The sequence below is a fragment of the Garra rufa genome, chromosome 17 (genome assembly GCF_049309525.1).
Source record: "Garra rufa chromosome 17, GarRuf1.0, whole genome shotgun sequence".
NCBI lineage: Eukaryota > Metazoa > Chordata > Actinopteri > Cypriniformes > Cyprinidae > Garra > Garra rufa.
Window position 1 is genome coordinate 27,478,929 of NC_133377.1, and position 15,225 is coordinate 27,494,153.

At 37.2% G+C, this 15,225-nt stretch overlaps 2 protein-coding genes across 3 annotated transcripts in view; both read right to left on the reverse strand.

The window, feature by feature from the left end:
* Nucleotides 1-2,185, reverse strand: part of samd12 (sterile alpha motif domain containing 12) — a 123,824-nt gene extending 121,639 nt beyond the window's left edge. Inside the window, exon 1 of one of the 2 annotated variants that reach the window (XM_073822284.1) lies at nucleotides 2,076-2,185. In XM_073822284.1, coding sequence (XP_073678385.1) covers nucleotides 2,076-2,088 — 13 coding nt within the window. In that variant the 5' untranslated portion in view covers nucleotides 2,089-2,185. Of the gene's footprint in view, nucleotides 1-1,464; nucleotides 1,767-2,075 lie in introns of those variants that run through there. The other variant, XM_073822283.1, reaches the window with a different exon arrangement.
* Nucleotides 2,186-7,350: 5,165 nt separating this feature from the next.
* On the reverse strand, nucleotides 7,351-12,365 carry abrab (actin binding Rho activating protein b). The gene is made up of 2 exons (XM_073822356.1): nucleotides 11,662-12,365; nucleotides 7,351-8,376 (listed from the first exon to the last, which is right to left on the reverse strand). The coding sequence occupies exons 1-2, from the start codon at nucleotides 12,270-12,272 to the stop codon at nucleotides 7,893-7,895; spliced, it is 1,095 nt and encodes a 364-aa protein (XP_073678457.1). The 5' UTR covers nucleotides 12,273-12,365; the 3' UTR covers nucleotides 7,351-7,892.
* Nucleotides 12,366-15,225: the final 2,860 nt, after the last annotated feature.

Consider the following 15,225-nt stretch of genomic DNA (forward strand, 5'->3'; position numbering starts at 1 on the left):
ATTTCTTTTACCCTGTCTTCATTAAACTTACAAATGTACAACACTGAACTTCAAAAAACTCTATAATGGGTTGCCCAAATAAGTCAAGCGAATGCTTATAAAAACTTTTTCATAAGGATATGGACAGAGAAGTTATCATAATGTAAACAAACTTTTTTTAAATTCCATGTCATGATTTAAAATTAACTGAAGGCTATCAATGGATCTCATATCTCGTCTTGCTCTGGGTGTTTTGGTATAAATGGTTTGCCTCTTAAAAACACTTTTTATTCTGCTTCATGATTGGTCATCAGAGATGTGACATATAAGCTGAAATCAAGCCTGAATGAACAAGACACAGTATTACTCAGCTGGAGGGCTGCTTTGTTCATGCTCTGCTGAATGTTACATCTTTAATTGATATTTTTGTGCTTTTAGAGTTATGTTTACACATTATAAAACTGCAGAACACTAGATTTCTGCATGTGAGATACGACACTGACAAGGAAATATAGGTGGAAAAATAGTTATGTTGAAATGTTTGCCATATATAAAATGAGGAATGCTGGTATGCTTTCTGTGTGTAAAATTGTGCAGAGAAATATATGTTGGAATGGCCTAGTGACGGAGCGCTTATAGTCACAGGAGACATTCAAAGGCATTTGATTCCTTAGCCTTCAGATGAACAGATAAAGTTATTTATTATAGGTAAAATGTTATTTATAAAAGCATATGAATTTAAAGAATCTAAGGAATGTTAATAGAATTGATATCATATTTGGAACCAGACCAAATCGGATCAAACTAAAATCTACGAATCAAACAAGATCCTGAATAAACTGACGTTCGTATTTTTATTTTTTAAGATTCAGGATTATTATATGATTATAGGAGGGTTATTCTAAGATTCCCAAAACCTCCTTTGTTTACCAAACTAAAATATTATATTTCTATAAATATGCAAGTGAACTTTTTGTTTCATAGTTGTTTTGCTGTATACATGTTGCTATATTTGCACATAATTAGCTGTGAAGTGACAGGTTACAATGTAACAACTGTACATACAGTACCTGTACATGCAGGGCTATTGGGGCACGTTGTCACAAGGGTAAACGTGCAGTGTATCACAGTCCTGTGCAAACAACTATATTTCTCTTACACAGGAACGGAAATGTCAAATAGGTTTTTGTGCTGAGGACTTTAATTCTCTTTTAAAAATAGCTCAACCCAGTTTCCTTTCCACAAATCAAAGCATTCAATGGCAATAAAATCACTAGATTATACTATAGATTATAAAATCACTAGATTATACATGTGACTGAAGTTAAGTGATGTTAATTCTTCACATTATTCATGACCTTGCAAAACTGGTTTACTTGATCTGCCAAAACGATAAAGTAACAATCGATAAGACCTCATTCAATGCAAGTTTCGAGAAATGACAGATCATTACAGCAACACGGACATCCTCGGTGATAAACCTACCTCGCATTGGGTTTTGAATCCAGAGGATTCCCCCGATAAGGTGTGGAGACTGCCCTAACATCATGGTACCAGAGCAGGTGGTCGAAACACAAACGAAACACCTGCCTAACAGAAGCGTCCAGCTCGACCGCCTTACGAAAGCTGATTTATATTACGCGTTCGCGTCAGTCCGCTTCTCCTCAATGAAAAGCGCATCGCATCTCAATGACCTACGCGAAAGAGTCAGACAAAATACGGTTTCTAAACATTAAAATGGTTCATTCAGAGTAGGAACATGCTGTGTTATGTTCTGTTGCTCTCGATGGTGTTCCGCGGCGAGATGTGAATCAGTGGGTGGACGTGCAGATGCTGAATGATGCAGATCGTGAATCTTCACAGTACATGCATAGACTGATTTCAAGCCCACGGGCCCCGTAAGCCCATCTCTATGTCATAGGTTTCCAGCGCAAGAGCAGGACAAAGATCTGCGGCTGATCGGCAGCCAATCATAATTCCAACCCGGCTGTGGGGAAGCGCTGTTTGTTTGTTTGTTTGTTTGCTGTTGAAGCGTTCTTTTTAATAAACAAACATTTTCGCAGAAATTCGTTTTGAGACGTTTATTAAAGTCTTACCTTGAACAGCCATACTGCTACTCCATGAGTTCGCGCATTATGTGAAGGTAAAGCTGTTGGTTGTCTGAGTACCCCACTCTGCCAAAACGTCTTGCTTATTAACACTTGCCAGCAACCTCTGTCAAAGCCGAGTGTGCTGGAAAAGCGTGAAATGTGTTCTCAAAGAACCTTGGGTATTGTAGTTCCACCTTGAAGTTACTGGATCTGTAACCACGTTGTTAAACCGGTTTCAACTCATTATGTTAGTCAGCACAGAGATTTGTTTGTTTGCTTATATAAACATTTAACATGCATCCAATAGTCAATATAGGCTAGGCTGAATGCATTTTTAATGTATTAATATTTGATGTAAATAAATACATAGATATATTTATTTAACTATGACATTTACATTTATCCAACGGCAACGCAATCTTTAAAAAATGGGTAAAACTGTTTGTGCTACAAACCCGTGTGCTCATAATTAAACTGGGCATATAACACCCATAGTTTCACCAATCTCATGTTAATTTTGACCTATAGAGTAGTACTGCATCCTTCATATCTCCAAAAAGTCTTTAGTTTTATCAGATTTACAAAAGAAAGATACAGCTTTACGATTCCCTCCGAAAACAGCCGAGCTCCTGGAGGCGTGCCGTGGGCGGAGCTAAAGACTGACCAGCACTCGCTCACCGATTGCCAAAAAAACATACATTTGATGCTGTTTCACTTACCAGCTGCAGTTCTGAATCATGAACGGGATCTTTTATAGCTTGGACCGCTCCATCTTTCAGTATGAAACGATGTACAAATCCGAATGAAGTGCGTTGATGGATGCGCTCTTGCGCTCCCTCTAGTCAATGTGTGCGCGGGCGCGCTCTTCCGGGAGAAATGCCCATACAAGGAGTTCCACCCTTCAGGACGTCATAAAGAGCCATGATTGAAAAAAACTTTCCGAAACTACTGAATTTTCTTTGGAAGAATAAGTCCCATAAAATTAGGAAATCTGTTTTGTCTAATAGGCTTGCTGAGGGTGGACTGGAAGTTTTGGATTTCAAAGAATTAGTTAGTTCATTTAGAATTAGTTGGTTAAAGGGGCTAAGTTATATGTAACTTTTTCCCCAAAATAAACATAACAATAGCCTTTTTATTTGACCATATGACTCAAACATCTCCTGATGAGCATACTGACACCTTGTCAGCTCACAGTGGGTGCACCTATAAGCCTGTATCCTATTTTTCCTATTTTCTGTCGGGTCGGATTTTTCGCGCGCTGTCTGCGGATGTGACGTAAAACGTTTCAGATCACTCTGCCACCACCGCTGGTCAGCAATTAGCCTATTATTGCAAACAAACTTAGTTTCTCAAACAATATATGTATTTGACTGTTCTTACCTCTGTAAACATAATGTTGACTTCTTTGCAGCGGATGACTTGTGAAGTTTGCACGTACGAGTGCGCGCTGCGAGAGCGAGCAGAAAGGAAGAGCAGTTCCGTTTTTTGGCCACAGGTGTCAGTCGCGAGTTTAAATTTCAGAAAGTTACATATAGCCCCTTTAAAAAAATGTCTCTGTAGTAATGATTCAATTTGGTACTATATCCCCAAAACTATATTTCGTAGATTAGGTGGTTTAGATTTTCTTTTAAAATGCAATTTCACCCATTCTAAATTACTGATTTCTCTCTCTAATTTTTACCAACAAGCTCTACTTGCTTGGAAACTGTGTTATGTGCACAACTTTTCTCCCCACAAAGAAATTCTGTGGAATAATTCATGTATTTTAATCCGTGGAAAATCTTTATTTATTGACAAGTGGTATGACAGAGGTATTGTTTTTGTTTTGGATTTATTTAAAGATGATGGTACTATACTGGAATATGAAGAATTTATGATTTTGTACAATCTTCCTCTGCCAGCAAGATCTTTCAATTCTGTCATCAAAAGTTTGTCTCCAAGTTTTGTTGATTCTATTTAAAACATACCTTTGCATATGTTTGCATAGTTTGTCTTCTTGATAAAAAATGTAACAGTAAGTTTATAAAGCGAATGTTACACTATTCAGTATATACATCCCCTAGATGTAAATTTTTCTGGACTAATTTTTTTGACTGTATACATTGGAAGAAAGCATGGTTACTTCCTGAAAAATTTAGCATTTCTAATAAAATCAGAGATATACATTTTAAGATTTTGCATAATGTTTGCCCAACAAACTCCCAAATTGCTTCCTTTTTTGATATTTCTAATTTATGTGTATTCTGTAAAGTTGAGGAAGAAACTTTACTTCAGGTTTACATCAAGTTAAATTTCTTTGGGAGAATTTAAGATGTTATCTATCTTCTTTTATAAAATGTGATTTAAAATTTACACTAAAATAAATATTTCTATATTTTTCTAGTAGTGACCATGCTACTGAATTTGTTGTTAATTTTTTATTCATAAATCCAAATTTCTTAATATGTTACCTAGATTTGATGTCTTTCTCGCAGAGATTTTGCTTATTGTTCATTCTCTTAAACTTATTGATGATAACAAGAATAACAAGTTTCTTAAGGCATATGACGATCTTTTTCTTACTGATTGAGGTGCTGTTTTTTATTTATTTATTTTCTTTTTCTTTCATGTTATTGTATTTCTATGCAGTGCTGTTTATCGTTGTTTTCCTGTTTGTCTTGCAATAAAAAAAATAAAAAAATAAAAAACTTTCCGAAACTTGTAAGGAACCCGGAAGTGTGTATTTGGCACAGAATAGTTTTTGTTGTTGTTGTTGTTGTTTGTTTGTTTGTTTGTTTTGTTTTTTAACTTTGGCCATGTTTAGCTTGGGAATCAAACTCTTAACAGTGTAAATAACTTAACATGCACAAAACAGCATTGAACCCCCTCTTTAAGATAATATGTTAAAATAATATGGTAAGACACACCAATTTGCAATATCAAGCAGTAAAACAAGCCGTTTTGTTTAGCTTAAAATAGCTGGGCACGGATGAGACTGAAAGCCAGACCCATAAAATGTACAAATATGGTGGATAGGCTGCAAGAAAATGTGGGTTACACATTTGAAGGTAAACTGGTTGTCAACTCTTATGAAAAACATGTTTCAGAATTATGTTTGAAGACTTGTTTTTTTTTTTAGATTACAAACACATTCTATGCTGCAAGAAATTTGTATTGTTGCTCATAAATGTGGCTGCTAGGCTTTTTGTTTTTGTAGAATTTGCGTAACTAAACCTGTTGCATGCCTTTAACTGAATATTAGCTTAGTTTTGAAAAGTTCTGACTGTTGTGACATAGAGGTTTCCTTCATTGTTATCATTCCTATCATGTTCGAAAGACAGCCCTTTTAATCTTAACCTACAGTATGAACTCTCAAACTGTAAGTCAAAGGCCCCTTCAAAACTCATTTTAGGAAAATGTTTATGGAAAACATTTTTTGGAGCTTGACCAAATGTTTCCTTTTACTTTTTCAGCTCTAGTTTTAAAAAGGACAACACTGAATCATAACAACTGGAGAGCCACATAAATTCTTTATTGAGCTCTTAATCAGGACCACTTCCAGTGAAAGAGTTTGACATCCCAGGATGAGACAGAAGCTAAGTATAAAGTGGAGAATGCAGAAACTGAAGAGACATTATTATAGATACAGATCACTGTCTGCAAAACCCAGGCTTCATTTTGCATGAGTGAATACAATAATGATGAGCATGAAGAATTCAGAAAATGATTAGCATGTAAACCTACATCCCTATCACTGTATGAACTGTTCACATCACAACTGAATTCAGGTTATGGGAGATGTGTTAGACTATGTGTCATCTATAATTACACATAGTTCATTTTAGGCCTTCTGTGTGGTGGTATGAAAGTATTCTGAACAGGTTTAGTTCAACAAAAAGCAAAACAACTGCACAGTATTGCTTCAATTCAGTTGAACCCACTCTAATGAAATGCCTGTCTTGGGGGCACTTTTGTGGCAGGGAGATGGAGAAGAATATCTGTACACATATATAATGGAGACATCCTACATTAAGAACAAGGTCATTATCCAAGTCTTAGGAAAGTAAAACACCAGTAATTTCATCTTCCAGCTGTAATTTGTGACAATTAGAGGTTGCCTTCTGGCAGTTCAACAACCCTCAAGACACTTGTTCAACCACTACCCACAGACAGTCAATGAATGGAGAGTACACTTCCAAATCAATGTCATTGCATTTGGAGCCCCTCGGTGGACATCACAAATCCTGGAAAAAATAATGACCATTTTGCAACCAAGTCAGCTTTTTCTGAAATTATACTTTTTATATTAAATTTATTTTGATATTATTAGTGGATTATGGACATTTACCATTGCAAATGAATAGCTAATAAAGTGTAGAGTACTATTATACGCCATTGACGTAAACTGAAACCTTTAGGTAAAGCTACAGAGCTTCCCTGTCCATCAGATCTAGGTATAAGATTTTTACGTCATGAAACAGCACTTCCCGTTAATGTTTTTTCATCTGCATTCCTAAAGTTTACAGTCAGCTCTTGTTTTTCTGGTTTCCAGACAAATGACAATCATAGAACGAATGTTTGGCATTACTTATCAGTTTTCTCTGCCTGAACACATTGTTCTGCTACATGACTGTCTTCATGCACTTATGCAGGTTAATACAATTACATAGCAAGAAAAACTACTAATGGGTGTAGCTTCCCATAAACATGCTGCAATTAGTTGCAACGTATTTCGAAAGATGATAGACATCGTTTCCTTACTGGCATTTTAAATTACCCTGAAAGAAAAAACTAATCTTGTGCTTCTCGCAAAGTAGACTACTTCCAAAAGACAGCATCTGTGGATGAATATGTGAAGGATATATATTATTGTCAGTTTTATAAGACAACTACAACTAATAAAAAAAAAAAAAACATATTTTTTGTTTTACTCAAATACTTGTAGTTTATTATTAGGTACATCATGTACTAAATGCAGAGATAATATCCCGTTTCATAATGACTGCAAATACACGGCAAGGAAGAAATTGTAGCGTTAGTGCACTGCTCCCTCTTCTGGATGATTTACAGTATAACAAATAATAACACAGCAGCCCCTTTTATCTCTACTGTATAGCCTTAGTGCAAAAAAATCCAATTCATTTCAGTTTCTTATTTACAAAGTATGATTCAGTGAAACAAATCTTTGTAATTGCATACACATACACAATAAGCAAACACGGCAAGAGCTGAGACAGCTCAAAAAACTCAGTCTGCAAATTCACAAACTGTAATAAATACATGTAAACACATAGAACCCCCCCACCCCCTCCATGGTTTCACAGACAAGGGTTAAGCCTGGTCCCAGACTAAAAAGTAAGTCTGAGCTGTTTCAACTGAAAGAAACTTGCATTGATTCAACTTAAAATATGTCAGCCCTGCTGGCTGGTCTTAGCTGGTTTGAGCTGGAAGTAGCTGGTTTTAGCTGGTCTCCCAGCCTGGCCAGGCTGGTTTTAGCTGGTGGTTTCCTAGCCTGTCCAGCTAAGACCAGCATGGCCAGGCTGGAAAAGTGGCCAAAACTCCTCTAAAACCAGCCTGCTGACCAGCTATGACCAGCTAAAACCAGCCAACCAGCCTAGGCTGGTTTTTTCACCAGGAAGTGTCCTTGTTTTGTCTCAAGATGCACACCAGTAATGTTTTTTTCTAAGGCATATTTATGAAAAATGACAGAACTATGGCCTAATTCTGGTTTAGTCAAAGATCTGTCTGTGAAACCAGGCCTAAGAACCATAATAATTTGATAATATAATTGAACATAATATTACCTTTCTATAGCAGCAAAATCAGTCTTGTGTCAGTCTTCTGTCATACTAACAGAGTAATAATGACTCCATCATCCCTACCCTGCCATAGCATCTCCCCCTCAAAAGCCACCTTTCCATGCTTCCTGGCCCTCATTAGTATGCCCACGACTTTATCAGAGATCCGCACATATCTGTCAAACAGATCGCCAAAAGTCACTCTAGTGTAACCGTCTGGATCCGGGTCCTCCATTGTCCTTATGATGAAGCACAAGTCATCTATCTCCCGGTGGATGTGCGCCTCTGCACGTTTGGCTCTCTCTGCTGTCTTACTGCCCTCTTTGGGCCTCCCGTAGCCCTCCTCACCCCTCCGCAGCCGTGTTGACATGGAGTACTCATAATCGAAGTCCTCGCTGAAGGGGTTGAGCTTCTGATTGACGGTATGCTCCGATGCCCAGTTTTGCCAGCGACTTTTTAAGTTGCCCACAGCGCTGTATTTTTTGGACAAGGCATTTATTTTGTTGGCATCTTCGACGTCATTCTTGCCCCTAAAAAGATTGTGGATATTATTTATATATAGCCATTTAGTCACATTTGTTTAAAGCAACTGCATGGAATTTTGTATTTTTGTGACTTTGTAGCCAGTTAAATGGGATAGTTCACCCCCAAAAAAAGACCTTTGTTCATCTTTGGACAAATTAAGATATTTCTGATGAAATTTGAGAGCTTTCTGACCGTCCATAGACAGCTTGGGGGAGATAAATTGTGGAATAAAGTTGATATTTATTTATTTATTTATTTATCGTACAAAAAGTATTCTCATAGTTTCACAAAATACGGTTGAACCACTGATGTCACATGGACTATTTTGTCAATGTTCTTGGTACCTTTCTGGGCCATGAACTTGGTAGGACCTTTATGTCTAATTTGTGTTCCGAAGATAATCAAAGGTCTTAGGAGTTTGAAACAGGGCTCTGAACCGGTTCAAAGAACGAAAACGAAAAACGAAAACAAATGACATTGAACAGGAACAAAAACAAAAACGAAAACAAAATCAATTTTAATCGTTCTGAACAGAAACGGAAACAGAAATTCCAAATTAACCGGTTAATAACGGTATTTTTATCGTTCTCTTTATTATATCAATTTGGCAGACCAAAAACATGAATTCAAATTGTGTGCGCAAATGCGACGGTGACGCATACACCGTGAAATGCCCGCGAAGCAGACATAAGCCTTTCTGATGCGAGCTTAAGGTTACACCTGGCTGTTTCATGTGTATGTTTAGGTTTAAGTTATTGTAGCCTAATTAAAACTTGTAGTTAAAATTATGCATTACGTTTTCTTTTGCTTTTATGCACTAAATGTAAAAGCATAACTATCTGGAGTTCTGTTTTGTTTGAGTGAAAATAGCCTATAATTGGCTATATTAGGTAAGGAATATGCCGTAGCCAGCTATGAGGTCACCGAGGTCCGGACCTCGGTCATTTTTGTATATTCAAAAATAAAATGCCAAGCTCTCTGAATGATTATTTAGCCGTTTAAACCACCTCATATCACATGAGTGTTTGCAATTCATGTTGCTGCGAGAAGCTAGCGCAGTGAACGGGGCTTGAGAGCGCGTTGAGTGAGAGCGCGTGTGCAGCCTCCGTTTGTTGCCAGATCCACCTATTATACGTGTTTTTTGACTCATTTTTCCAATTTATTGTGACACTTTGGGACGTTTATAAAGTGGAAAGTTGAATGTTAGTGTTACTGATATATTAATCTTATTTACAAAACACAAGCTTTGAACTTATTTCGGATATCTTTTTCTTTATTTTGTAATTGCTTGTTTTTCGTAGCAATATCCGGCAACATTGTACATTCATAAAAAAAATCTTTTAGACATTCTGTAACTTAATTGCTGACAGGAAGATAACACAATCGGTAAGACAAACGCAGCGATCATCGTTAATATCTGAAAGAAATGTATAACACTATCAAAAACAATAGCATAATACAAATCTGTTTGTTACAGAATGAAATAGGCTGACAAATAACGTTACCGTTACTGCCAGCAGGAAGACGTCTCATGCTCTTTAGTCAACGTTAAGTCATCAAAAAAACATTAATTAAAGCGGTGTTTCTCAACCTTACTTCGGACCTCTCTAATTTTCAAACCCTAGTTACGGCCTTCAGGTGAACTCGTTTACTTTCGGTTTTAAAGACAAGAAGTTCAGATGACACGAACACGGAATTTGGTTGAATCATTTGTAAACATAATGCCAAACATGTTATTAAAAGGCACACACTATCTATCTATCTATCTATCTATCTATCTATCTATCTATCTATCTATCTATCTATCTATCTATCTATCTATCTATCTATCTATCTATCTATCGCGCCGTGTAATAAAATAACGTTATTAACCGGTATTTTTTCTAGAAAACCGTTCTCGGAACGTATTGTTTAATGAGGAACGCAAGAACAGAAACGTTATAATATCGATTCTGCTCGGAGTGAACCGAATGGATTTTTTTTTCGTTTTTAAGCCCTGGTTTGAAACGACATGAGGGTGAGTAATTAATGACAGAATTTTCATTTTTGGGTGAACTACAATATACCAGTAGACACCGGTAGTCAATATTGTCAGGTTGACATTGGACCCCAACGTTGGACAAATGCTGCATTTTGGTTGAGAATGAAAATCGGGTTGACGCCAGTATTTGATATCAATTTGACGTTGACTTAACGTTGGATTTTGGTTACACAACTTAAAAACAACAAAATATCATTGTCAGTGTTGGACATCAAATTAACGCTGACATTATACGTTGAATTGACATAAGTTTTGGTCACCCAACGCTCCAACCGAAATTTAACCAAATATTGACATCTTATAAAACCCTCTAAGACTAGAAAACACTACACAATTTTTGTCCTGCTTTTCCGCCAATTTTACGGTTGGTAGAAGTTGATGCTAGTTGCATAAAGTCATAGCCAGTCTGGAGACTGAAGTTGACACATTTCATAGAAAATCGCATAGTGGATCATGGTCACAGACTATGAATCCATCCAGTCTGAGAATATCAAACATGTTTGATATTTTCAGTCGATTTTAGAACACATATTGTTTTAATTTGTCATGCATCTCCTAGCAATAAGGCGCACGTTTCTGCCTGAATTTGTTATGATCAGAATATTCAGTGTTCCGTCTAAGTCAAAAAATACCTCCCTACACTGAAAAGAAGTCGGCAGCAACTTCTGGTTCACACAGACTTTAAAGTCTGGTAGTCCTCAGTCATTTAGTGTATGATGCCCAGTTTTCCTTTGTGACTATAACAAAGTTGGTAAGTGTGATGCCCAGTGTTTCTAAATCTGTTCAGACTTTAAAAGTCGTGTAGTGTTCCAGCCTTTACTTTAAGTCACTGTACCATCAGAATGATGAGTGACTCATTCATAAACACTGATTCATTCAGAAACACCATTACTTATGTTTTTTTTTTTTGGCTGAGCAAAAAGTTGGACAGCAAAAAGTTGTTGCGTTGGAGTTGGTGTGCATAATCAGTATGGCTGTAAAGCTCATGTTGATATTGCTTGTATTACAAAGTACTATACCCCAATAAATAGTGCACAACATGGTGCAGACTACACACATATTACATATCCATCAAACACAGCATAAGTTATAAATACATTGATTCATAACATCTAAATATCACCATGACCGACTAACCTTTTGCACCCTACCAAAAGATCACCCAACATTTGCTTCATCACTTTTTGTCCTAAAAAAAAAAACACTCTACTTTTTATCTCATCTGTTGTATTACACGACCAGAACTTACTTGAAACCAGTGGATCTTTTGATTGTGACAGCAGACTCTGTATTTTCATTCGTCCTATTATTCTCTGTGTCCTCCTGGTTGGTTCCTAGCTGCAGGCTTTTATCCTCATTATCCTCACCGCCCTCCTGAGCCTGCTTTTTCTCCTTTTCCATTTCCTTCCAGCCCTTCGTCAGCTCCGAAACCATGTTGGAGCACTTCCTGCGTCGCGTGGGTGACCCTTTCTTGCTCAGCATCTTGTCTAGCTCATCAGTTTCCGGGTCCTTACAGATACGTTTGGTCAAAAAGTCAATGCCCGCACTTTTCTCCTGAGCTTCCCTTGTCACAGTTTTCACCACTTGTGCGGTTTTAATGCGTGACTCCCCAGCAGCCTCCACATCATCCTGGTTTTTATTTGTAGGGTCCTGATTGGAAAGTGGTTTGATCTTCGGAACTACCTTTTTTGCATCTTTGGGGTCTTCTGGGTAACACGGGGCCCATCCGCTGGGTTCGCTGGACTGCTTATCTTCATTTTCGCTCACCCACTGCTGCCAGCTCTGTGTTAAGCTGCACACCATGCTTATGGCACGCAGCTTTTTAATGTTCTTGTTTGTTGAGGGCTTCTTTGCTGACATTGTTTACCTCCAGGGGTTCCTTCTCTCATTCAAGTTTTTTGGCTTTTATATAACACCTCGTTGTAATTCCCAACCTGTAGTAAATTCTAGAGTCTGAGCTCTCCCTTAGGCACTAGTGGTTTTGAAATGGGTGAACCAACCTTACATGGCGTTGGAAAGTATGCCAGGCATCTCCGCTGATCATCTTTCCTTGACACTTACCGACCTCTGGGATTGGTGGGGAATCACGTTTCGTCATAGACATTGCCCATTGCTGGGGGTAAATAGGGCAAAGTTGTCAGTAAGTGTTAAGCTTTTTCCTAGGCTGTGCAAATGTGCAGACAGCTGCTTTATGCATCTTATCTGGATACTTGAATTCAATTGACTTTGTTTTCAGCATTACCTGGTGCTTCTCAAGATTATCAAATAGCAAAGCACCAGTATCCACTGGATTGTCAATGGAAACTACCAATGTGAACTGTGTAGATATGCATAGGCTCCCCAACAGTCAATTAAACTGTGAAAAATGTAATACAGCGGGATTTTTGACAACAATATTAACTTGGCATTTCTTTGTAATTATTTGTGAAGTTCACTAGCATTTTTGGATGAAAATCATTTCAAAGTATATTGTACACCAGTGCATGTATTCAAGTAACAATTGCAAATGTAAAGGGCCAAACAAGAGTCGTTCAATAAAAAATAAGAAATGCAATTTTACAATAACACATATCATGTCAAGGAGTCACTCGATCCAAGACAGCAGCAGAAATGTGTTTGGCACGGAAAAAGTCACCTGAAGGAGACTCTACTTGCGTACACAGCGGATAGTCTTGCATTGCACCTGGCAGCATGTTAAGACAGTAAGGATTTGACAAAATTATAATGCAGTTGAACTAGAAATGCTTCTCTTACTTTATACTACACAATGTATTTAAGTGCAGAGAATTGTGCTTGTGCATATTTAAAATTTTGTGTATTTGACTAAAAGGTAAGTATGTCACCTATGTTTATCGGTTTGTTTTCTAATAGCATTGAGATGCATTATTAATAGTACTTGCATGAAGCAAAGGGAAGGCAGCTGCTGGCTGTCAGTCACATGATATAGGGCTGTGTCAGTGTGCATGTGTAGTGGACGGTCAGTGTGACTGCAGGAGAACTCTAGACAAATGGAGCAAATTCTAAACTACTCATGATTCTAGACCCGAGAGAAAGAGAGTGTACAGTGCAGCATTTCAACAGTCATATCCACTAACCAGACCCACAGTCAAAAATGTCAACATTAAAAATCTGTGTCATAGTTATAAAATATAGAAGAAATTTGAAATGGTTTGAAAAACCATAGAGAATTTAAAAACAGTGCAGACTTAAAGGGATAGGTCACCCCAAAATGACAATTCTGTCATTAATTATTCACCCTCATGCTGTTCCAAACCCGTGAGATCTTTGTTCATCTTCAGAACACAAATTAAGAAATTTTTGATGAAATCTGACAGTTTCCTGACCCTCCATAGACAGGACTATCCAACAAAGGTCTTAAAGCTTTGGAACAGTATTAGGGTGAGTAATTAATCACAGAATTTATATTTCTGGGTGAACTCTCTTTAAAATAATGTTTGCGTTTGTAAAGTGTGTGTGCAATGAACTGCCAGCAGAGGTACTCATAACAATAGTGTTCCAATATGAAAATGCTGAGAAGAGCTCTCATGCAGGCTACTATTGCATGAAACTGAACTACACTTTTATTTTAATACTTTGAAGTACACATATACTATATATAATTATAGTATTATATACACAGTGCTGGTCAAAAGTTTAGAATACCATACTATACTTTTTATATTTATATACTATATTTTTTATGTTTTTGAAAGCAGTCTTTTAAACTCACCAAAGTATAATTTATTTGATGAAGTAAAAACAATTATATTGTGAATTAATTACAATTTAAAATAACTTGAAAATTTTTTATTTATTCCTGTGATGGCAAAGCTGAATTTCAGCAGCCATTACTAAAGTTTTCAGAAATTATTCTAATGTGCTGATTTACATATGTGTATATTATTATTATATTTACCATAAAATAATCAATGTTTAACTCTTGTTGTGCATGCTGCTAGAAATGCCAAAGTCATAGGTCTGATTCTCAGGGAATCTCTGTTCAAATATACCTTGAATGCGATGCAATGTATCTTTGACGTATGTCAAGGCATAATGCAATTAGTAATTTGTGATGAATTGGTCTGTTTTAGAAGATATTTAAAGACCAAAAAAATGCAGACTATCATTAGAGCATAGCACAATCATATGCAGATGTTGAGATAAAGGCAGATCATCCAGAACGAATGATATATGGGGTCATTCTGCAATGCAGGTCAAATGTCAAGGCCCCAAATTCCCTTTGTGTTTCGAACTGAGACCATTTTAATGACCTCATTTCACCCCACGTTTTCCTAAACCCTTGGTTAAAAGAAAACTGACGGCCAAGAGCACTTACACAGTTTTGATTGTCCACACGACTTCATCTAAATTAAAAATGCTAATTGAGACATAGCTCACTCTCCGTGCACATTTCATTCCTTCCATAATACCTCATTTAACTCATCTAGTACACAAATATTTGTTCTCCACCAGCCCTCAGATGGTTTCCATTCCGACTAAGCTTTCAACTGATTTATTACGTTCATCATTGGTATGGATGGGCACCTCATCCAAAAAGCCAGGTGTGAATTGACTTCCCAAACGTCTGGTACAGCTGTCTGCACTAGACGTACGGTCCAGTGGTTCCTTCATTCATATGGCCTGAAAATCTCTCCTGGTCAAGGCAGGCCATAGGGTCCAAAATCAGAGTAAGAGCACCTGTACCTGCTGGTGCGTGTCGCACTTCCCTGTTTCTCCGCCTTTCTGTTTGCCTTTCAATTCCTCCGAGTCTAAAACTGTTCCTGAGCTTGTTTTGTTTGGCCATCACAGCTAA